This window comes from Acartia tonsa, chromosome 9 (assembly GCF_053477335.1).
Source record: "Acartia tonsa isolate MP-2025a chromosome 9, ASM5347733v1, whole genome shotgun sequence".
NCBI classification, from domain to species: Eukaryota; Metazoa; Arthropoda; class Copepoda; order Calanoida; family Acartiidae; genus Acartia; species Acartia tonsa.
The window spans coordinates 31,202,977-31,228,891 of NC_137268.1; the positions used below are offsets into that span (position 1 = coordinate 31,202,977).

Sequence of the window (25,915 nt, forward strand, 5' to 3'; positions counted from 1 at the left end):
CTAAGAATAAATAATGCTTTTGAGAGCTTTAGACTCAATTGTTCAATGTGATATTTAAAATTTAAATTAGGATCAAAGTAAATACCAAGAAATTTAATGGCAGGAATATCACTAGAATTATTAACATAATCAAGTTTTTTAACTAGAGCATCATTGTAATTTGAACAATTAGGATCATTTTCATCTATAACTAGGTTGATATCGTCCCAGGGTATATTTTGTCCTTGGGTGTGAAAAATAGTAAATTTAGTTTTAACTGGATGTAAAGACATTCCATTAGCCCGAAACCATTGAGAAATTTTTCGAAGTTCAATATTTACAAAATTGACAAGATCATTAAGATTTTTTCCTGAAGCTAGGATAGTTGTGTCATCACAGAATAATAACATAGATAGTAAAGTTGATCTTGGAAGATCATTAAAGAAGATCAAGAATAATATAGGGCCTAAAATACTTCCTTGCGGTACACCACTATCAACTTTGAGTAAGGAAGATTTGTCTTGGCCTATTTGAACAAATTGTTGACGTTCAGTCAAGTAGTTTTTGAACCATGTTAAAATGTTTCCATTAATACCTATTTTGCTTAATTTATTTAATAACAATCTTATTGGAACCATGTCAAATGCTTTGGTTAAATCACAAAATATTCCAATGGTAAACTCCTTATTATTAATAGCCTCAGTGATTTTATTAAGTAAATGAATCATGGGATGGATTGTTGAGTGGTTTTTTTGAAATCCAAATTGGTTTTTGTCTATTATGTTATTAGACAATAAAAAACTACTGAGATGATTACATACAATTTTTTCTAGTAATTTACCAAAGAGAGAAATTAAAGAGATAGGCCTATAATTATTTGTTTCATCTAGAGAGCCACTTTTAAAGACAGGGTGTACCTTAGAAATTTTTAATTTTTGGGGTACTATTCCTGTTGCTAGAGATCTATTAAAAATATGACAAAGGGGAGAAGAGATTAATTCTATGATGTTTTTCATGAAATGGGATGAAAGATCCATATAATCACAACTTTTTTTATCTTTTAAATCCTTAAATGCTTCAATGACTTGATTAGGGGTAATTCGGGGTATTTGAAAGTTTAAATTTAGTGGCTCAATGTAATCATCTGGAGGCTTATCTGTAGGAGTTATAGTTTCTTTAATTTTATCAGCTATTGAAGAAAAATGCTTATTAAACTCTTCTGCTATGAGTTTATTATCTTTTACAATGTTACCATTGATATTTAGATTGGAAGGTAAACTAGAAGTTTTAGTTTTAATACCTGCAGCTTCTCTAATAGTCTGCCAAACATTTTTTAAATCACCTTGGTGTTTTTGAATTTCTTGCTGATAATATAATTTTTTCATTTTTTTCAAGAGTTTGTTATATAAATTTTTATAAGTTTTGTAAATATCATGATCTTCAATAGTTCGGCTTTTAGAATAAATTTTAGACAATTCATCTTTTCTTAATCTTGAATTTAAAAGACCAAGAGACATCCAAGGTTCAATTTTGTGTACATTACGATTAAACCTTTTTTCTTTCTCTTCAAAAACAATGTTAAAAAGATCAAAGAATTTGCTATGAAACAAATCATAACTTAAATTTGCATCATTTTCTTGAATAACATCAGCAAAGCTTAATTGAGAGAGTAAAGATTTAAAGGAATTTATATTAGCTTCAGAGTAATCTCTATATTTAAAAGTTTTTGGAATTGGACGTTTTTTCTTAGAAGATAAAATATGAAAAATAGGAAAATGATCACTTAAATACATTGTTAATATTCCTGATTTGTATTCATTACTTATATAGTTTGTCCAACAATGATCTATAAGTGTTGCTCTATTTTGTGATATTCTAGTTGGATGGTTTATAAGTTGGATAAATCCACATGCAAATAATTTATCTATGAACTCTAAGGTTTTAGGATGGTCCTTAAATCGAATTAAATCACAATTAAAGTCACCAACCAGGTAGACTTTTTGATTAAGTGTTGATAATTGATCTAAAATGTTACTTAAAATGTCTAAAAATGAATTAAATTGCTCTGAAGGAGTTGATCCATTAGTTGTAGAGGGTGAACGATAAATATTTCCTAGTATAAAACTATTTTTTTCAGAAACATTTACTTTAATAAATAAAGATTCAAAAATTTTCTCTTGGAATATTGAAAGTTCCTCGAGATTTAGAGATTTTCTCAGGCTAGGAACGAGATATTTTAAAACGGACAAAATTTCCCTATTATACTCCTCAATGTCTTTCCTGGGAGCACCATGAAGCCATAGTTCTGATGCAATGAATTTTTGACCTCCATAAAGAGGTCCTCAAAATTTTTTGCATAAATCAACCATATTTTGGCTTGGGGCCAAAATTTTAACAAATTTTTCTAATCCGGGACGCTGTAATGTTGTTATCTTTATTCATATTGAACTTAGTATTCTAATAATGAAAAAAATGTATGTCTCCTGGTCTTTTAATCAAATTGTTTTCAAAATACAATTCTTGACGAAACTGCAAATCCTCCAGTTTACACACAGATGTATTAATATTAATCATAATAATGGAAATATTACATATGCACATTAAAGTTTGCTTGAAATTGTTAAATGAAACTCCCTCGGACTGACGAGTGGACCACACTAAACACTCCTCCATAAATGGATATATTGACAAGGGAAAATTTGTCACAAAAATTAGATTTCTAATATAGACCTCATTTATTGGTCAGTTCGTTATCAGAGGTAAAAGGGATGGATTATCATTATCATCATTTTAGCCAGCTACGAGGATCACTTTATTAGAGTACATGAAAATCTGGTGCAACATCCAAGTAATAATGTATCAAATCATCAATGTTATAAAAATGTCTAGCCCGTGCAGAAAGATATAACCACATAAGGCCTTATCAATTAGGGGCCGGCACTAACCTATTGTAAAAGAATAAGGGGACATGAGCTATATATGTAACTTTTGTACTTGATCTTTAAAATGAGCTTTTAGTGTCCCTACAAAAGAACAGAAAGCAATTTGCTTGCAGATAAAAAGGGTCTCATCCCCTTGGGCCAGGTAGATGTCTGGATTATACATCTATACTTATACATATATTATCTCAATTTAGTATTGCGCTCCAGTTTAATGAGATTTCTATAATAGTTCTCCCATATTTTTCGTGAGATGTACCATTTTACGTCCTGCTAGAAAACCCATGGCTTCTGAGCCCCCAAGATTTATAACAACCACAAGAGAGTGAAGAAAAAGAGGATAAAGAGAGGGTAAGAAAAGGGAAAATTGAGAGAAAGTAATCATGAGAAAGAGAATCCAGAAACTTTATTCTGGATATTATTCATGCCATAACCTCTTAACCAGAGGGTGCGACAACATCTAAATAAATAATTGTTTATTAATACAATATATATAATATTTACAATAAAATTAGCAGTCCAGATATTAACCCGTCCAAAAAAATTTAGATCTTTGAATACACATTAAATAGATTTGATATTTCAATTTTTTATGACAATGAGAGAAATCATATAATTTCTATTGTAGGTATTCTTTTTAAAAGATGTTTTTTTTTTAAATTAAGGGTCGGTTGTTTTCTTGTCTTTAATGAAGTCATGTTAGAAATTGTTTTATAGATTTTAAACTTTACATGATGATTCCTGTAATAAATACGTATAATTTAGAAAGAGTGTCAACTGTATAAGCATTACTTGAAATTTAAATATTATATGTTTTGTTATACTGGATGTTGTCTTCCTTATTTCACAAAAAAATATATTAAAAAATTTTAGAATTAAAATGGCAGCTGCACAAATTGCTAAAAAGCTGAAGGATCGCAGACAAAGGCAAACTCTGGTAGAGATATTCAAAAAGGTAGATATCCTTATAATAAAGTAACAGGATTTGTTTGTGTTCATGTATCAAAGGATCTCGCTAACCATTGAACCGATCGGGTTCTCTTTTACAGGGTAGCTTTTTATAGGTCATTGGAAGGTTTTTAACTATTTTGGGGGATGGTACCACAACCTTCCCAAACGCCCTCAAAAAAAATTCTTCTTTTTAAAAAAATTATTGAAAGTAGAGGGTCGACTTCCCCCCTCTTCTTAGGGGCTCCTATAAGCGTAGTCTAGGGGCGTAGTCGCTAGTATATATAGATACTAGCGGCTTCGCCCCAAGAGGTTTGATCAAACCAATTTTTCGTATTTTAGATTTAAAATAAAAAAGGAAAAATTTTTTTTTTTTTTTTTGGGGGGGGGGTATTTTTCATTTTTGGGGGGATTAGGGGTGTCCCACCCCCCAAGAAAATAGTTATAAACCTTCCCGGGAACTATGAGAAGCTACCCTGTAAAGGAGAACCCGATCGGTTCAGCGGTTAGCGAGATCCTTCGCTACAAACAGACAAACACACAAACAGACAGACATCGTTCTACTTTGTATTATAGACTAGTAATGGCCTACCTATCAACGAAATGACCTACATTTACGTTGATATTAAGACCATCTATATGCATAACCACCAGGATCCTATATCGCTATTCTAATAATGATTTAATAGATGCAGTTCTATATTGATACTGACGGTTGCTCCTCTAGCTTCTAGGGGTATTGAATTCCATGGGATATGGAAGGGTAGAAAGATAATAAGAAAACCATCCCATCTTGTAAGCCACAAACAAAAAATAGTATTACTTTATATAAGAGATTATTAACAACTCTGATAATCAAGAATGCAGGGATGGGACACTGGATCTTATGATCATAATGTTGGCTCTCTTTTGGTAATACATAAAATTATTATTCTAGGTATATTAAAGGTTTTAAGACTATTGAGTTACAACTCTAAAAAAAAGAATAAGTTGCCTTTTTGCCTAAGTCTGTATTTTTACCTAGCTGATTCATTAGAATAGTCTAATATGACGTCACAAATCGGGATAGTTCGGTCAAGAGTGTTTAAATCTATCCCTTTTTATAGACATTATAAAAAGCTTTTTGTTTAAGATTGACAAGGAGGGTAACGGTTACATCTCCCTGTCTGATTATTTCAACATATTCACTGAACATGAAATTGACCTCAGCGAGAACGAATACAAAAGGTATAATATATTTGTCCAGCATGCCTTGGACACCGATTAATATCCGCTGGATTAGAACCGATTCTCAGTCATACTGATAAATGAATTACCAGTTTTATTACCCCGGTTTTTTTTATTTTAATATCCATGGAAAGCTGTCTATGATGCGAGTCGACAAATTACTATCTTAACGTGAGTTATTAGCGTATTTGTTAGCTTGTCGGCCTGCTATCAGAAAGATATCGAGTTCGCGTCATAATAGAGACCACCTATTCGCGTCACCTACTGCTGCTATGTCAGACGATGAAATAATAGTAAGAGAATGAGGATATATCTCTAAGTAGTTTCTTTTTTCTTTTTGTTTTATTATAGTCATAAATAAAATTTTAATTTATACTTATGTTACCTTGACACATTTTTTTTGTTTGTTTAGAAGCGTATCTTTTCTACTATTAGAGCATGTTTGCATGTTTATGACATTGACATTGTAGCATAGACGTCAAATGGTTTGGAGTAAAGGAGTGTTTAGTTTACCCCACTCCTTAAACTTTGAAGCCTCTCATTTTACCCCACTCAAAATTATAAAAATACATTAGATTAACCCTATTAAACCTTACATCTCCAGATTTTATCACACTGAAAATAAAAACTTGGACGTCCCTGCATTGCTGTTTCCTACGAGCACAAGAAATATCCCCCCTTATTTTGAGATAAAATGAAAACAAGAAATTGATGAATTTTCTGGTTTAATTGTTACCTTTGACAAGGTTAAGTTAGGTTACTTTGGGTTCAGAATAGCCCTGCAGGGATAGGGAAAAACTATTTAAGGTCCAGGCCCAGCAGGGCCTGGACACTCCGCAGAGATTAGACATAAAGAATCCCCCCCCCCTCCACCTGCATTTAAATTTTTTTCTAAAACGATTAGTGGTGGGAGTACTGAGATCATTAGACACTGGTTATCCTGTCCAAAAATATAAAAATTGTGTTTATTTCTCTTCCTTTCATTTTTTATCTGTAAACTTTTCATCTGACCTTATTCTTTATGTGTCTGGCCATAATTTAATGGGATTAAAATCTAAAAGTTTTCATATTAGAGACGATAAATATACAAACTTGCTTTAATAGTTGATCCTTTTACTAGTGACTTCGCCCCTATCACCATCCCCTAGAAAAAGTGTGATATATATTAGTTATAACCCCTCTCTCCCATACACCATCATAATAGTTTGTACCTCACTCTCCTGACTAAATATCATGTTTTTATCTTAGGGTGCTTGGAATGGCAGGTCCTGACGGCATTATCAGGTATGATTACCTCAGCTTTTACTTTTTTTTTACTTTCCTCGCAAAAGAAATTGTTTAACAAATACAGGAGTTTGTTTTCTGCTTGCTTATCTTTCTGGGAGGGATGGGACAATGGGCTGTTTATTGATAAATATTTTTTTATCTGTTGGCTTAACAACTTAGTTGAATTATATTAGTTGGTTCATAAAGTTAAGTGTCCATATGTTTTAAACACTAATTGTAATCTACAGAAGGGGTAATTTTTTGTCTCATCATTGAGGAAGTACATCAATAGATCGGTCATTGTCTTTAGATTTCTGGTTATTTAAAGTTGCAAATCTACTTTATAACTTGGTTTTCTGTGTCTTGAAATTGGCACATCCTACATTTTTTGATTAGGGGAAATTAAACTACATTTTCTATATAGTATAAAGTCTACCATAGTTTAAGGACGTCGAAGGAAGGAGGGGGGGGGGGGGATAAAGGGATGATTAACCACCTCTCTTTCATCATAATTTTACCAAAACATTGGAAACTTCTTTTTAAACTATCCATCCCCACCCCCATAACTTGAATGACCTCACCACCCCCCCCCCCCCTACTAAAAAAGCTTGGACGTCCTTGCACAGTTTCTTATTTTCTTGTTGTATTAGAATATAAAGTTTTACTTTTTTTAAAGTTTTGTTAAGCTTGAAGTTGCTATGCTACTTATGGACAAATTTATTCTTTTTCATTAAAACTTTATTTATTTAGAAAAGATGATTTTATAAAAATTATAAGATCCTCTCCGTATTTCTTCGGAATATTTGATAAGAACAAGGATGGTGTTGTTACAGAGGTAAGTTTTATTAAAGTCAGGGAGGGAGGGGACATTCATAATCATGTTTTATAGTTAATTATGCTAAATAATGATGGAAATGTTGACTTGAAGTTTTAGCCTTCTATCATAAATAACAGATAAGAAAATCAAATCGTTCCACAAGGCGTCTCGGAGTGACTGACAGACAAAGTGAATTATATAGTAGCTTGGCTACTAAAAAATATTTGCAGACCGAGATGACAACCCGAGCTGAATTAGCATTTAAGGCTCTGGATAAGGACAACAGTGGATATATTTCAGGTTAGATAATATTATATTTTAGATGATCATTAGATTGGCTAAAAGTATGTATATATCAGGGAGGGAGGGGTCATTTGGATGTTTAGCACCCTAGTCCCCAAAGTTTTAAATCACCGTTTTCTTATTCTTCAGCATAAAAACTTTGGAGACTTTTATTGAATTTGATTAGTGGGTTAATTAAAGTGAGTGCCCAAACGTTTGAACCCCTAATTGTAATCTAGAGAAGGGGTAATTTTGTGTATCATAATAAGGGATATACATTAGTTTATAGGCCATTGTTGTATCCCTAAGTATATACGCAGATGGTCAATTAAAATAATTTCAACAAGTATACATAGGTACAAAGCAAATCTAAACATTAGAATTGTAATAATGATATTTACAAAGTTGTTATTAAAGAGTAGATATCAAATAACTCATTTACACAAATTATTCTATTATGTATGTACATTCTATAATACAAAGTAGAACGATGTCTGTCTGTCCCTTAAGATCTCGGTAACCACTGAACCGATCGGATTCTACTCTTCAGGGTATATACCTATTGGTCCTGTGGTGGTTTTAAGCTATTTTCTTGGGGGGTGGGACACCCCAACCCCCAAAAAACAAAAAAATCCCCCCTCCATTTTTTTTTTTTTTTTTTTTTGCTGAAGATTTCCTTGGTCCTTTAAACGAATTTCACCTTAATTTTTTTTATCACCCCTAGGGGCAAAGCCCCTAGAGGCTGGGGGCGAAGCCGCTAGTATATTATATATCTGTATGTATCATTCTGTCTGTACCGAAGGATCTCTGTAACCGCTAAACCAATATGGTTGTCCTTTACAGTGTAGCTTCTCATAGATCCTGGGAAGGATTTAAACTATTTTGGGGGATGGTACCACCACCCTCTCAAGAAAAATAGCTCATAGATAAAAATGACCCAACAATTTTTTTATTTAATTTTTTTCTTGGAACCAAAATTGAAAGCATAAATATGATATACAATATAGAAATAAATATAAATAATATCACATATTATTAGAGAAAGAGTTGACCAAACTGAGTAGTAGGCTGACTGATGAAGACATGGGAGTTATTCTCAAAAAGGTAATTTTCTTATATTTCTTTTTACGCGTATTTTCCGTAAATTTGTGTGCAACAGTTTTGTCAAATGCTCTTATTATGTCAAACTGTTTTTAATTATGACCATTTCCTATATATAAATTTGGTCGTAAGTAAGAACAATTTGACTTAATAAAGTCATTTGACTAAATAGTTTCACTCAACATCACGGGAAAGACGCAAAAAATGTCCCCTTTGTCTTATAAATTCAGGTTTTCTGAAGAAAAAAATTACTAATCATCAAAAGCTTGAATACATTATTTAGTGTTTAAATAAAAACAATTCTTTAAGGAGTAAAAATTTAAGTTTATTGAAATATACTTGTAAGTAAGAAATCCAATTAATTGAAGAATCAATTAACTTTTACTTTTCTTTAGTTTGATGTGGATGGGGATGGTAAACTGAGTTTTGAAGAGTTCAGGTTAGAAAAATATTAAGCTAGGACATTATTAGTATAAAAACATATATACAACAAAATGTTATGATCTGGTGCAGTTGACGGTAGTATATTCCAGTAAACTTTAAGGGCTAACAGCTGCCAAACAGTTGAAAACGAACATGCCATGCCCGCACACCGTGTTAAGCGGCTTAAGAAGGCCTATAAATAATCTGGACTAGCAAAAATCCAATGATGCATAGGGAAAGCTTGACTGAACAAAATATGCATAAAATAAGCCTTTTTTCGCGCATTTATGAGTAATGGCTATTTCAGATTATTTGTAGGCCTTCTGTTGTAGGTTAAAAGTTTGGCCTTTTTGGAGACACTCAATGCTAGAAAATTTATCTGTGAACTGCTCTAGATCCAAATTTTAATATTTGATTTTGATTTTCATCTATAAATATGGTATTGATTTTTGTTGCTAAAAACAAAACTAATACAAAGTATTACCTATTATATATTACCATCAAAGTTATAATACATGGGTCTAATAAATGACATATAGCTAAAACTTTATCAAATAAGAAGTAACAATTAATTTAATACACAAATGGGCCAACAGGTTGACTTAAATTATATTTTAAAAGAAATATAAAGTAGCAGTCCTTTCCGTCTTTGGTTTGTTGCATAAAATATCCCTAACCGCTAGACCAGTATGATTCTCATTTACAACAAAGCTTTTCATAAGTCCAGAGAAGATTTATAACATTTCAAGGGAATGATACCTCCATCGTCCTAAAAGAAATCCCCATGAAAAAAATACCTTCCCAACAAAAAGGTTTTTAAAATCTTCCTTTTTAAAATCAAACTGAAATTGGAGGGTAGAATTTTTACCTTTAATCACCCCTTTACTCGAAAAAAAACTTTTACCAAAGTTTCACTGCAAGTTTTTCTTTTAGTAGCGAAGCTACTCTATAATTCCAAATGTCTGTCTGTAATTAATGAATTGGGGGAAACGTGATTTTCTCAGCTCCTATAAAAGATAGACAGCTGAAATTTTTAGTGCAGATTCCTATAACATATGCTCATCTAATTCATACATTGGTTTGTCCAACTGTCTGTTAATTGGGTTTCTAGATCGATTCCTATATTTTTACGTTTTTTTGTAATTTTCTCGTTATCTTTTCAAGACAGACTAAAATTTTTAGTGATTAAATAAAATCACATTTTACATATTTTAACAAATTTTCATTAAGATTTGTATATTAATTTGGCTGCTAGATCGATTCCTAAATTTTTAAGTTTTCATGATTTTTTCGAAACTTATTTAAGATAAACGGCTGAAATTTTTAGGGATTGAATAAGTTTACAGTCTACATATTTCCATCAAGTTTAAGATATTCCTATTGGTTGGGGTGCTAAATCGATTCCTAGTTTTTGTGATTTTCTTGACTCCTGTTTAAGATAAAGACATACTCTATAGATAATTTTTTGTTAATAATATTTTTTGAGCTTCGCTACTTATGGATGTTTTCATCCTTGTTTTTCTTATTCATAGAATGATGTTGGATAGAAATGCAAGCAAGAAGAAAAAGAATAATAAAAAATAATTCTACTCCAGAGAAGAAAAAATCCCTTTATCAACAGCAAACTTAAATCCTACTTCCATTTTTTGTATAAATTTTATTTCTAAATGTTAATTCAATTTGATATATTTAGAAATGTGTTATATTTAGGAGCACTATTTGTAATAAATGTTATATTAAAATTGTAGTAACAGTAAAATAATATATAAACATGGATGCCAACATCCATAAGTAACTAAGCAAAAAATATCATGCAATGGACAAACAGACAAAGTAAATTATAGAGCAGTGAATTACATAGTAGCTTCGTTACTAAAAAGCATAAGTTATGTTTATAAGAGCACCTACAAATATCTAATCAAGTATTTTTGAATAAAACTATTGCTTTTGTAATATTAATGTTCAATATGTTAATTGTGTCAGGTAGTAATAAATGTTATGTATCACTGTGTTTATTTCTCCTTATAGCAATAAATATGCAATTCGATTTTTATATTTTACTATATGAATTTTTTATTTTGAATTTGATAACATGTAAAATTTGGCCATCATCAAATCCTGGTTTTTACATTTGAACAATCAACACCAGCCAATCTCTTAAATACACCTTAAAACAAATCATCACATATTTAGGACAAATTATGATGAAGATATAAATATAAAGGGTGCTAAAATAAAAACCAATCGCTTTACTTATTTCAAAATAAACCTTACAGTTTTGGTCCAAAACTAATAAAAAATAATACAATTCATGTCCAAGCAATGACAATGAGAAAACAATATTGAATTTTGAATCTACTCACCCTTCCAGAGCCCTGGAGCTTAAGACCTAGCCCTTGCAGAGAAATTTGCCCTACGCCTAAAGTGCATATTTTATTACAAATTTGTCTTTTTAAAAACCAATCGCTCACAATCAGAACCACCATAAGTGCTTAAAATCTTGTAGACAGACCCCATTATGTTTGGAGTTTTTGATGGGGCATGTAAAGACCTTTCTTTAGACACCTTAACAAGGTTTCTAACAAAACTGTCTTTTTTATGTCAAATTGGCATAGATTGAGTTAGAAACCTTGTTAAGGTGTCTAAAGAAAGGTCTTTACATGCCCCATCAAAAACTCTAAACATTATGGGGTCTATCTCCAAGATTTGAAGTACTTATGGTGGTTCAAATTGTGAGCGATCGTTTATTTTTTTAACACCCTTTATATATCTACGAAAGAAAAGCCTGCAAGAAATACACGGTTTTAACTGCTCGAAGACAACTAGGCCCAATACTCCAAACTTGTAGGCTTCAAATTTAGATACAAAAATGTTATAGGCATTTTAAAATTACATTTTAGGTAAATGAAAATTTTAAAAGTTTTTCAGTACTAATGATAAAAATTTCAATATTAAATTACGTCAGATAATCTCAAAATTATGAGCTTATGTTGGTCACAGAAATATAATGCTAGTAACTTATTACATTTTTATATTAGAAACACCCTTTCTCATAGTCAAAATCTTTTTTTTAACTTCTGATAGTAAGCATAAAATTTTAGCGAAAAAATATGAAACTAATACAAACATCTACAGATGCTCAGCTGTGATTGTTTGTTAAATGTATTCAGCCTTCTGGAAATACTACAAGCTGAAATTCTCGCACTATACAGTACTTTCATTTTTCACAGAAGTGAAACCGAATTTTTTTACTGTGAAAATGGGTGTTTTTATTGTATTTGCCTTTATAAGATGACTGTTTTTCATCTCTTGAATGGTTTAAAAATATAATTTTTATCCTTTGCTAACAAAAAAAAAGTTTTATGAAAATGCCTAATTGTTTTTTGTGATATGAAAAAAAAAGTCTGAATTGTTTTACTGCTAGCATTTCATCTATTACCAAAAAATCAAAGCAAATTGTAAATTACCTGTACAGACGTTTATATCAGCATAACTTCCTTTCTTAACATTCTCACATGCCTTCACAATTTTTTAAGTTAACAAAAAAATGCACTAGTATAAGGGTAATCCAAAAAAGGAGTTAGGTAAGGAAAAGTTCCAGTTTTTGAAAAATAATAAATGTAATTTAAAACTTAAGCTCCGATTAATACTAATTAATTAATGATTTTTAGTACTCTTTTTAAGTTTGTATGAATAAAAGCTAGGTTTTGTGACAGTCCAATAATACTTTCAAATTTTCTTAGTAACAGGTTTTTTAAATTATATTTAATTAAAAAATAAAACTTACGTTCATTAGCTCACAATCACAATTTAATTTTCCTTTCTTCATTTCTTCATCGCTTTGCAACCTTTACATCAATTACAGGTAGCTGTCTCTAGTGCCCAAGCAAAATAGGGATAGATCTCACCACTTTGACGTGCATATTCTATTTACGTCATAAAATCCAATATACCCCATATCTTTTCTAGGTTTTTTTCTTCTTTCCTTTCTCTTTCCCTCAAGAACGGCAGCCGCTGGATACGCTGCCTTAACCCGTTCGGCAAAGACCTGAAGGAAATGGCTCAACCCATACCTGGAAGTGAGGATTTTATTCTGTCTGAAGCACCGCCGATCCTTCGTTTCAACAAGTTAACGCCTGAGGAAAGGAAAACATTCTTCTCGAACCAAGCTGATTTAACAGAGGATGACTTCCCCAGACAGTTTAGTACTATCACTGCCCATCCAGCCAGCACGGTTCAACATATTTCAACGTCTGCCCCTGCCCCAGCTCTTGAGGACCTGGCTGTGTTCCCTCCCATAGACTCTGCCGCACGTAATGCCGCAACTGCAACCGCCGCAACCGCCGCACCTAGTGCCGCACATGTCGCCGTTGCACCTGCCGCCGCCGCACAGTCTGCACCTGCCGCACCCGCCGCCGCCGCTGCCGCTGATTTCACTACCGCACCTGCCGCCGCGCTCACCGCCGCACCTGCCGCCGTGACCGCCGCCGTATCTGCATCTACTGCCGCAATTGCCGCCGTGTCTGCCGCCGTACCTGCCGCATTTAATGCCGCACCTACCGCCGCACACGCCGCCGCACTTGCCGCCACGTCTGCCGCCGCATCTGCCGCCGCATCTTCTGCATCTTCTGCATTTACCGTTGACTCAGCACCTTCTGATCCTGCCACGAGGACATTTACCGTTGACTCAGCACCTTCTGATCCTGTTGCCACGAGGGCCAAATCCAGAGAAATCAAGGAAGTAAGAGACACCGCCAATAAAACAAAACGTATAGCAACAAAGGCGGTAATCTCAACATGAAGTTAAGTATCTTGAACGGCGAAAAAAGGTACCTAACATAAGACATTCATCATAGTTATTATTTTCAGAATAATTTAAATATTTTGGAGTTAATTTTGATCCATATGACGTGAACTTTATAATATTATATATATATTACTTAACTTATAATCGTTCGAACGTCAATGTCGCCTATTAATCTTAAACTATGGTCTCTATCATATCTCTATTTTTTGTTGATTAGCATATAAAATATATGGAACTTGTATGAAAATGAGTAGGGGGAACTAAACTAGCTTTTAAATGTGTTGCCACCCCCAACACACACATAAACTAAACGCAATCGGAATAAATATAGTAAATATAGTAATTTTTTTCGTTTCAACGATAATATTTTGTATATTAACTATCTTTATTTGTTCATTAATATCTACTGTGTTTCAGATGTCCATACTTGACGTTAAAACGATTCCTCCTGCGGTGCTCCTGGACCAGCTCTACTATGACAAACCTCCCTAATGAACAAATTAACCAGGATAACAGTAACTTGAACGATAACGTTGGTCTAAATCTTATGAATCCGATTTACGGTGATTACTTTAATGATTTCGAAAATGAATTCGGAATAAATTGTGTCTTTTCAAGTGAACAAGGTATTGTACAAAAACTGAAAACATTCAACGAAAACCTTCTCAATATTTTTAGTATTAATTGTCAGTCATTACATTCTAAATATAATGATATTGTCTCAACCGTAGACTTCTTCAGGCAACACGATATCCACTTAAATGTTCTGTGCTTCCAAGAATTATGGCTAAATAAGGATGTAAATATGGATTGCTATGGGATTAATAATTACGATTGGCATGTTAAACTTAGAGCAAATAATAGGGGGGGAGGGGTGGGTATTTTAGTAAGCAGATACTATAAAGTAGATAAATTATTTGATAAGTTCTCATTTAAAGAAAATATTCTTGAATCTATTTGCTTAAAAATTTCCTACAATGGTCTAAAGTTTTGTTTATTAAACTGCTACCGCCCACCTAATCAAAGTAATACTGAAATCGAAGAATTTTTTGACCTTTTTTTGGATTTGATTGATAGAATAGCAGCACTAAACATACCATACTTCATTGTAGGAGATTTCAACTTTGACCTTTTCAAAATAAGTAATATAAATAGCAATTCCATGAGAATTATTGAATCCTTTTCTTTTAACGGTATCATAAATACTGTTACCAGAGCCACTAGAGTTACTAGAACCACAGCAACCCTTCTTGATTTATTCGGGGTAGGGAATTTTATTCAAAACCTAATGTCATCTTTTGTTTTAACCTCAAAAATCTCCGATCACTTGCCAATTATTAATTCATTCCGAATAGACAAAGTAAATAAACCCAAACTTCCAGATTTTTTTGAAAAAAGAGAATTGAATGATGAAAACTTTGATGCCTTAAACTATGCACTCTACCACACTAACTGGAATCATGTTTTAAGTCAGGACAACACAAACATTGCTTATGATAACTTTATTTCAACCTTTTTGAAACTTTATAATGAAAAGTGTCCAGTTAGAAAAAAACGAAAAAACAAACGCACCCAGCCCCAACAACCTTTCATGTCAGATTACTTATTGCGTTGTAGATTGCATAGAGACATTTTGTACAGTAACTTTTTAAAAGACAAAACAATTGAAAATGAAAGTATTTACAATGTCTATAGGAATAATTATAATAGGCAAGTGAGAAGAGCAAAGATTGATTATTACAGAAAACAAATAAGAGATGCAAATGGGGATGGGAAAAAACTTTGGAAAACTCTTAAAGAGGTTATTGGTTTTAATAAATCTTCCCCGGAGTGCACATACCTTCAAGTAGGCCCAAACAAAATTGAAAATGACCAAGAAATAGCTAACGAATTCAATCGGTATTTTAGTCAAATTGGGTCTTCCTTAAGGCCTGAAATTCCCTCCACACCCAAAATTTTTTTTGAATACTTACCACCCCCATGTCATGACTCCCTCTTTTTTGAACCATTGTACCCCTTCAAGGTTATTAATATTATCCGAAGCATTAAACCTAAGCGTTCCACAGACATCAATGATGTCTCGATGTATGTTCTGTCTCGCTGTGCTGATACCATTGCCACTCCCCTAACACATGTTTATAATTTATCACTTCAAAATGGCACTTTTCCTGAAAAAATGAAAACTTCCAAAATAGTCGTCCTTCACAAATCAGGTTCACTCAGCGAGGCAGATAATCATCGAGGCATTAGTCTCATTGATAACTTTTCTAAACCCATCGAAAAATATGTCTGTGATACGCTGGTCAAGTTTTTAGAGGATTGGTCTTTTTTTAGCAATCGCCAGTTTGGCTTCATGAAAGGGATCTCAACCTTTCATAATGTATTGAACTTAAGTACAATGATCACCCAAGCACTCAGTCGAAACGCTTCCTGTATGGCCATATTTTTGGACATAAGAAAGTGTTTCGACATGATAAATAGGGACATCCTTTTTAGCAAACTGGAGAATTCAGGGATAAGGGGGGTTGCACTCGATTGGTTCCGTAGTTACTATGCAAATAGAAAGCAGCGTGTATTTTTTAAGGGCCTTTTCTCCTCTACCATTGAATTCATTATCATTGGCGTACTCCAGGGGTCAGTCCTGGGACCAATTCTTTTTTTAATCTTCATCAATGACCTTGTTTCATGCAGTGAAGAGATCCTAATCAATCTCTTTGCTGATGATGCAGTGGGCTTCATTGAAAAGCAGAATATTATCCAATTAATAAACCTTGCAAAGGAGCTTGTCCCCAGACTGACCCAATGGTACAATGCCAATAAGCTTCTCATACACCCCCGCAAGACCAAATGTATGGTCTTCTCCACCCCCCGAGAGATACTCACCCCCGCTGAGCTCGTAGCTAAGACCAACTTTGAAGTTTATGTAAATATGAACAACCACAATGAAAATGATGAGTCAAAAATTACTAAGTTGGATCTTGTTAGCGGTACCAACGAGGGTAGTATCAAGCACTTAGGAATTCAAATAGACGAGAAAATGAAGTTTTCTTATCATCTTGAAAAAGTCTATAGCAAAGTCTCTAAAATAATTTATAGTATGAAAGTAATGCGTCATTTGTTGGACAAAAAACACCTAAAGCTACTCTATACTTCTTACATTAAGTCGAATATCGAATATTGTTGTCTCCTGTTCACTGCCTGCCCTATGTATCTGTTAGCACCTATTATTAAACTGCAAAAGCAAGCCATTAGAATAATTGAAAACTTACCTAGCAGAGCTCACACAGCTGAATTTTTTAAATCTAATGGCATACTTCCATTCAACCTATTAATTGAATTCAATGTTTGTAAATTCATGCACGCCTATAAATTAGGCATTTTTCCTAAAATCTTCGAAAACACTTGGAACTTTGTTCAAGACAGACATACGTATGGCACAAGGAACAGGAACAACTTTGCTTACGAACCGGGCACCAATAGAAACTTTCTCCTGCACGCCCCTCTTAACTCTTTTCCAACTATCTTTAACAACCTTCCACTTGAAATTAAATTAATTGATAATAAAAATATTTTTAAGAAAAAATGTTTTACTTATTACATAAACAAAATTGAGTTTTAATCAAAATACAAATACTTTTCTTTCCTTTTACTCAACATTTGTTTTGCTAATGCTAAAAATCTCTGTTCTCTTTGAGTTTTTTTTTGTTTTGTTTGCTTAAACCAAGTTTCTATCCGTACTCCTTATTTTTTAGCCCACGACTTTCTGTAAGCATTAAACTTCTTTGTTAAAATTCAATAAAACAGCATTTCCTTAACCTCAAATCACAACGAATAGGTTCCGTAGGAACCGACACACATACCCAAGTATAGAGTAGCTTGGCATAGTTTGTTTTTTATCCATTTTATCGTTTTTACATTTTTACCCTTAGTTTATTTCTTTTACATCATTTCTTTTATATTATTTTCTTAATCCAGCAGCTAACGAATCACGCAACCTCTATCTATCCAATAAAAATAACAAAGTTTTTGTTGAATTTTGGCCGAAAATTTATTTATTTATTTATTTAAATTTTGATATCGAAATTTATTATAATGACTATCGCAGACTGGTTAAGCTCTTGTACAGAGGGCATAGCCACCTAGGAGTCGTAGTCGCTGGAGTCGTCGACGCCGTCGGGTTCCTGATGGAGCAGCTCCTCCAGGCTGTCCTGCTGGACGGTGACCAGGCGGTCCATCGCGGCGATGGCGTCCATGTTGGCTTGGAAGGACCGGGCTAACGTGGGCAGTGCTGCTATTAATCGCACGACTAACCCATAGTTCCCATACATCATGCGGAGGACCTCCTCATCGATGGCATCGTTGCGGAACCTCCTCCACATCAGCATGTCGCCCTCGTACACGACGCCATTCAACCTGCGCTTGACCATAAACCAGAGGTCTAGACAGCGCCTGTCTACCCCCGGAAATGGGAGTAGATCAGGCACTGCCGCAAGGTTCAACAGCTGCTGGACGATGGGTACAGGATCATCTACTTCGTCGCTCGTGTCGAGCATGGCGACGAGCTCCTGCACCTGAGCATGGAGGGGAACATTTTCCTCACCTCCAGCCTCCTCCGGATTTTCCGGCGCTCCTCCTGGTATAGCACCTTGGCCTTGTCCTACTTCTTCTTCTTGATTTGACATCTTGGAAACAATTAAATCTTGACCTAACCCACCCCATATTTATACCCCTTTTGTGTTTTAACACCATACATTATGTAATCTTTAATATAATTTATTAATTAGTAATACACTTTCCCCACTTCCGTTTCCCGCGTATTTTCCCCTATGCTTCACAACCAATTGTTTCCCTCCCGCCCTTTTTTCACTCTTCTGTGCTATACCAGGAAACCATTCTTCCCCCCACCCTCTTTTTTCTTTTCCCCCTTCTGCCTATACCAAACAATAAGCGCCGCTCCGTCTGTCTGGTAGGTAGCCACGGCCGTGAACAAACCACTCACCACGCCCCATTTTCTCCCCTTCGTTTCCCCCCCCCCCCTCCCCCATACCTTTTCAATTCCCTGATTTTCCCCCCATACTTAACTAGTATCTACTTCATCAATTTATACTTTTTATCTTTATTTTTTTTGATGCTAATGCAATATTATTACTAAGCTTGACCCATAGCAACATATTAACAGACATCCTATTGCTTTATATACATCTTTTAAACAATATTAATGAAAGTTCATAGCAAGATATCTAGGATTTATTAATTAAACAAAATTGATGAATTTATGGTACATTTTAAAATTAAAATTAGCACACAAATTAGCTCTTTTTTACAGTACTATTTCTCACAAAACAATTTTTCTAATAGCCATATTTGACTTGTTGATTATTTGTCGATTTTTTGTGGATGTTTTGCGGATATTTTTGCGGATATCTTGTATATGAAGTCGTAGAGAATTTGACCATAACTAGTCTTGACCGGTAATGGCCACTTTCTGGAGCTAAAGTTGGAGACAAGCCCCCTCTTGAGCAGTTATCTGCTGTGCTATTTCACCCAATTTATTTTCATGATACTCCATGTCCTTGTTGGGGTTATACAGAGTGAGTGCCAACTCGGTTTCAAGATAACCCTGCTGGTATAGTAGACGGGCTACCTCACGACGCACTTCATCGCTGACATTGTCACCATTAACTATATTGAGAAGTCGTTGATATGTTATTGTCAATCGATTGCGTAGCGGCTGCCACATTTGTTGGTATTCTTCCTCTCCGAACATTTTCGTGTCTAAACAACAGTAAGATTAAAACTCCACTAAAAGCTAAGCTATGACCAAAAATTTAGCGCGCGACAGCACGCCACAGTTTTTTTTTTTAATCTTACCATGACCCACTTTCACCCTTCTCTTTAAAAATGGTGAGATTAATGTAAACATTTTTTGAGCACAAACAACTCTCCCCTCACCTCCCCTCTCCCACCCATCCCCCTCCCCCCCTCCCTTTTTTTCTTTCCCACTATTGATGCCCCATACACAGCTATGCTGTGACAAGTTCTCAAAACATAAAAATCAGATTCCGGAGGAATCGAACATTACACATTTAGGGATACTCTCCCACTGCCTCAAAATACCAAAATCAGATTCCGTAGGAATCGCATATGAACTATATTTTATTTTATTTTGTACATTAGTGGATTATTATATCCATTCTCAAGAAATAAAAATCAGATTCCGTAGGAATCGAAACCAACCATTACACCTTGTTCACTTAGGTACCTAAATACGTTATATAGGTACGGTTTATTATCTATGGACACATCATTGGAGTATCTTATCTTATCTTATTTTATTTTTGGATTGGACCAGCGTTGTCGCGATATTTATCGTTATCCTGTAATTATTGGTGTGGAGATGTCCTTATACACGGACAAAACTCCACTCTGTAATGAGAATAATTTGTTACAAAGGAAACTGTCTATGTAGAGCTGAAAAAGGATCACAACGGGAATAGCGACTTCTTTTGAAGGTTTTGGTTCCTTAATTGTTCCGAATTTATGCTTGGAGAAGTGGCAACTGATAGTAGGAGGATGTCTGAAATACACAGCAAGATATTGTATTTTATTATCATTATTGTTAAGATTATTTATTTGCACATATAACATTGTATCGGCTTGGCAAGCGTCAAAGTACACCAGTGGCTCCACAACCCTTAAAGGGTTATGCCAACTATCTGGTACAATGTTGCATGGAATTTTTCTTGTAAAATGTCATCTTTATTCTATTCGAACTGACCTGGTAACTAGGTGGAGACGAAGTTCGGTCAATTCCATGCTAGGTACTTAATAATAGTTATTATGTAAATTGTTCTCAAACCTGCATCAAACATAACAAACCAGAACAATCAAACCAACCAAAGCATAGTAACCTAATGTATGATATATATCTAATAAAATATGTTGTACCTTTGAGGAAAATAAATCTTATCTTATCTTATCTTACTATTACGTGAAATACAACACGTAAGCCAAACACGGTGAAATCTATCCCCATTTTGCTAGGGCACTATAGACATCAACTGATTGCAGTTCAAACAAAAATATAAAAATATTCCTCAAAATATAAATGTGTAAGGTCATCGTCCATTTGAACTGAACTTGTTGCTCTATCTCCCATGTATATTAGGTAAAGTAGCACGCAAAAGGCAACAAAACCATTAATCGCACGATCTTTTTCAGGAAGTTTTAACAATATATGGTAAAAACTTCCAACCAAGGCATCAGTACCACACAACAATATGACTCTTAGTGGTTCAGCATCGAACTCGAGACCTCCCATGTATGCTTATGCCGCGGGCTTAAATAATTTATTACCTTAATCTAGTTTTTACTTTTTTCATTTTCTCTTCGCCCTTCCGTTTATACTCTGCTGTCAAATCAGCTTTCAATTGTTTTCCTTTTTCTTCAAACTCTTTTCTAAAAAAAATAAAAGTAGTTCTTCGATAAAATAGCATTAAACCCTGTCATAACGGTTGACATTATATCGTCGAATTGCAATCTGTCTACTATATGGTTTTTTAAAGATATTTTTAGACAATATTTAGGAAGACTAAATAAATGGGATCTACTGCAGTTCCCGGTAAAATATTGCTGGTAAGCAATATTTCCAAAAATCTATGAATTTTAAAGGCTGCTAGCTGCCAAACGGCTGAACATACAGATCATGCCCGAATACTCTTTTAAGCGGCATAAAAAGGCAGGGAGTAAGGGAGGGGACAATGGATCGAATATTCAATTTTTAGGAGTCTCAGACTTTGGGGACTGGCTTAAAGGGAATGTGCAAGAATTTAGCAGTTTCTTACTGAGTTTGGGGACTTGCGCATAGAATGCCGCTACTCGTTATGTATGTTTTGAATATTGCAGACGGGGAGAAGGGATAAGGGAAGTGGGGGGAAGGGAAATAAACACTCGTTGTGTTAGTTTGGAATGTAGCAGACGGGGAGAAGGGAGGTGGGGGCAAGGGGGCAAGGGGCAAGGGAAATAAACAGAATAAAAAGGGGCAGTCATATTCTTGCTAGCAGCTGGCCGGGTCCAATAATCTTTTAATATAAAAATCACACCAAAAAACCTCAATATATTTCATCAAAAACAAGTTGTGATTTCACTTTACATGACGCTATGGAAATCTATTATTCAATTACCAATCCCTTTATAATTTCCTACAAATTTATTGGATTAAACTGGATTTCATGCCCTTTCTTTGATAACTCTTATATTGAATTAATTGCCCATTGTCCCCTCCCTTACTCCCTGATAAACAGGCCTACAAATAATCTGGAATAGCCATAAATCAATAATGCTTAAAGGGCGAATATAGGTTTGATATAATATGAGCTTATTTCAAAGGTGCCATTATATAGATTATAAATAACTTAAAGATATTGACATATCTAATTGTATAAGTCTGTTTATAGCTTAAAACCTGTCTAACTCAAGATAATATTATGTAATTAGTGTGGTTCCCTAAGAACTCAAACACCCTAGCATCACACAAGGCTTTGTAGCAAGGTTGAATTAAAAAGCTTTCGTGAAAGGATAGTCGTAATAACGTGGAAACCAATTAATCAGGGGTAAATATACCCATCTTCTACCTTCATACAAATTATATAAAGTAAAATATTTAAAAGTTTAAAAAAACATCAAATAATGTAAAAAGTAAAAAAAAAAATAATCGATAAAATTTTCTTGGAGGAAGAGAGATTTCAAATCCCTGTTTTTTTAAGGTTCGTGTGTGTGTGTGTTAAAATGGCGTACTTGAGGGTTTTTATATTTTCCAGAATTAACCAATGATCTTTGTACAGAAAATAAACTTTAAGACGTATTATTTACCCTAGTCAAAACTATTGGCGTACTTTTACGCAAATTAATTTTACTTTTTTTTTAAATTGAATTAAAGAGTATATAATCTAAAATAATAAACATTTAAATTATCATTTAAGATGCGTGCCATTGTAATAGTCAATCAAACTTAAGCAAAATAGTAAAAAAAAAGTCTTGTAAAGGGCTAAAATAAACCGTTTGTCGTCAATCTCATTTATCATATGTTCAATTGAAACAGAAAATTGCAAAATCTACTTAAGGATTTTTTTGAATTTTTAAATTTGGCATAAATATTCTAAAAGTATGAAATGGCACCTTTCATATAAGCTCATATCATATCGAACCTATATTCACCCTTTAACTATCTCGAAGTGCAGAGAAATGCGCGAAAAAGACCTATTTTACGCGTTTTTTCTGCAGTGAAGCTTTCCCTGTGCATCATTGGATCTTGGCTATTACAGATTATTTGTAGGCCTTCTAATGCCACTTAAAATGGTGTGCGGGTATGATCTGTACGTTCAGCCGTTTTTCAGCTAGCAGCCTTTAAAATTAATAGATTTTCGGAAATATTGCTTACCAGCAATATTTTCTGTGAACTGCAGTAGATCCAATAAATGTAATAAAAAGTTGTCATGACTGACACAATATCATCGACAGATAACACATGTTTGCTTATTAACACAATGTATTAACAGGAAAGATTGCATTTATAATTTATCTAATGTATTATTACACAAAGTACTCAGAAGTAGTAAGGTTTCTTATCTTTTAATATCTTAACCAATATGAGCCATCTTAAGGAAGCTTCAAAAAGATCTGGGAATATTATTGCTTTTACTTTTTTTGAAAATGAACATTGATGGGATAACCCCCCCCCCCCCCCCCGGCCCGCCTCCCCTCTCCTTTTTAAAGTCCGCTTTTGTTCATATAATAGACATTATTCTGAATATTGAAAAGAAGATTAAATTTATATTATTTACTTTGGATCATTATGGGCTTCGCCTGTTTATGACCCAAGGCATTCCACCTACTCTTACTATTGATATCATGCGCTTGACATAGTGAAAGTAGGTGCCATTTTAACGTCTCTAGTATAACGTGGTTTGGTCCAGACGCTAACCCAAATACTTTCTGACAGCAAGCTGCGCGTTACCAATTACGCTAATGCCGCGGGTTTTTATTAGTTACTCTTACCTTATATCTTGGGTGATATTAATAAACTTCATTGTGTTCTCCAATCTAATACTAAATTCAAAATAACATTAATATAACGGCTGTAATTTTGACCATATTGGATTTTTTTCCATTAGACATAAAATTATTGGACGTATAAATCCAGTGTTAGATGTATCTAAGTCAGATACTTTAAGTATGTTTGTATTTTATGTTTATTTATGTTGACAAAAGTATTCAGGTAAATTTCTGTCGGTTGTTAAAATAGCAGAGTCAATGTAATAGATTACCCCCCCCCCACAAAAAAAAATTTTGATTGAGGTAGTACTTTTAATTAAAGATGTTTTTTTTATTTTTTGTCCTATCCATTAGGAAAGCACTGATGTGGGCATATGAGCTGAATCATTCTTTAGATTTCTGTAAGATTACATTTAAGGTACAATTTTAAAACACTACATACAAACTTTATCAAAAATCCACAGTATTATGTTAAAGCTTAGTGATTTTAATACTTTATTTTGATGCTGTCATTCTTGTTATATAGTTCTTTAGCTTTCAAAATTTGCATCAATGCAAAAGGGATATTTTAACATTAAGGATGACAACATCAATAAAGGCAAAAACGATGATGCAATTCTAACATGCCTAAATAAGTGCTAACTGTTACAGTCGGACTGACTGACCGACACTAATTGCAAAAATGCTTCGCTTTAAAATGTTTATAGTGAATAAAAATATCAAAAAAATTGTGAAACTTACTTTGCTGCAGCCTCGTTGCCTAAGGAATTAAATTCCTTCTCTATCTAAATAAAATTAGTATTTATTGCATTATATAACACGGATGACAATATCCACGAAAGCAAAGCTCGACAAATCAGACAGTCAGACAAACGAACATTTGCAAATGCAGAGCAGCACCACATTTGATAAACATATTTAAATATGTATTCTTAAATACAGGATGCTACTTTAACTAGTAATGATTTACATACCAAAGCTTCAATATTGTGACCTCTGTTGGTAAATTCCTGAGTTATTCCATTGATGGCAGTAACATTTCTCTCTTCAAATTCAGCTCTAGGTATCACATAATAGTTATCTATCGCATCGTAAATATAGACTATTTTCCGCGGATAATAAAATGAAATATTGCGGATTTTATTTCTGCTTTGTTGGTTAAGAGTTAGTTTAACGCAAGTATAGGCCCCTCATTTTTTAAATCTCAACTGGAGTTGTAAAAAACAAAAACAAATAACTAGCCCCTTCCCTCCTCCCCTATTTTCAATTTATTAAAAATCAAAGGGTAGAGGTTGGACACATTGAAGGGAAAATACCAAAATGCTTATTTATTTTAAAACTTAAGAGGTTTTGTGAATTTTTTCTTAATATTATTAACCTGATTTTTAATTCTTCCTGCCTCCCAATTTCTGTATAGGATTCTAGTAAATTCTTATTTTCTTTATCACCAATTAGTCTAAAATAAAGATGCACAAAAATGTTAAAGATCGAAACACATACAGAAAAATTGATTTATAGAGTAGATACCCATTCATCATATGACGCTATTTGTCAATTATTTGGACATATATCTTTAATACTAGCCTCTAATCACTTATTACTAATTAATTTGCAACTCTATTACTGTTTGATGGACAGGCGGACAATGTAGGCGTTTTCTGAGATTTTTAGATGACCCTGTTACTCATACAGGAAACAATTTTTTTTGGAAACGCTTGGACTCTCAATTTAATGAACTACCCAATTACAATTCAATGAAAGTCTCCAAAGTTGTTGAGCCAACGAATAAGAAAATGTTTTTATAAAACTTTGGGGACTAGTGAAATAAACAGCCCAATGTCCCCTCCCTTCCTGGTTAAACTCATAATTGGGATCCATATCGGTTATAAGCACAAAATTAAAGTATATTTACAAAGTACCTTGCTCTTTTTACATTTCGAACATAACCTGTTTTATCCCATTATCCCACAGCAAGCAGTTGCTTATAGTTTCTGTTTTCAAACATATCATTAATGTTCAAGTTCATATTTTTATCTTACTTATATTTCTCTGTTTCTTGGTTTTCAACTATTT

General features: G+C 33.7%; 2 protein-coding genes across 2 annotated transcripts; one reads left to right on the forward strand and one right to left on the reverse strand.

Moving 5' to 3' along the window:
- Nucleotides 1–3,795: 3,795 nt before the first annotated feature.
- LOC145327824 (neo-calmodulin-like) lies at nt 3,796–10,985 on the forward strand. The gene is made up of 8 exons (XM_080171370.1): nt 3,796–3,873; nt 4,999–5,093; nt 6,342–6,377; nt 7,110–7,194; nt 7,407–7,476; nt 8,498–8,562; nt 8,955–8,998; nt 10,515–10,985. Exons 1-8 carry the CDS (start codon nt 3,799–3,801, stop codon nt 10,564–10,566), a joined length of 522 nt encoding a protein of 173 aa, XP_080027496.1. The 5' UTR covers nt 3,796–3,798; the 3' UTR covers nt 10,567–10,985.
- Nucleotides 10,979–23,890, reverse strand: LOC145327825 (uncharacterized). The gene is made up of 5 exons (XM_080171371.1): nt 23,846–23,890; nt 21,146–21,247; nt 12,770–12,830; nt 12,450–12,501; nt 10,979–11,149 (listed from the first exon to the last, which is right to left on the reverse strand). The coding sequence occupies exons 1-5, from the start codon at nt 23,875–23,877 to the stop codon at nt 11,094–11,096; spliced, it is 303 nt and encodes a 100-aa protein (XP_080027497.1). The 5' UTR covers nt 23,878–23,890; the 3' UTR covers nt 10,979–11,093.
- Nucleotides 23,891–25,915: the final 2,025 nt, after the last annotated feature.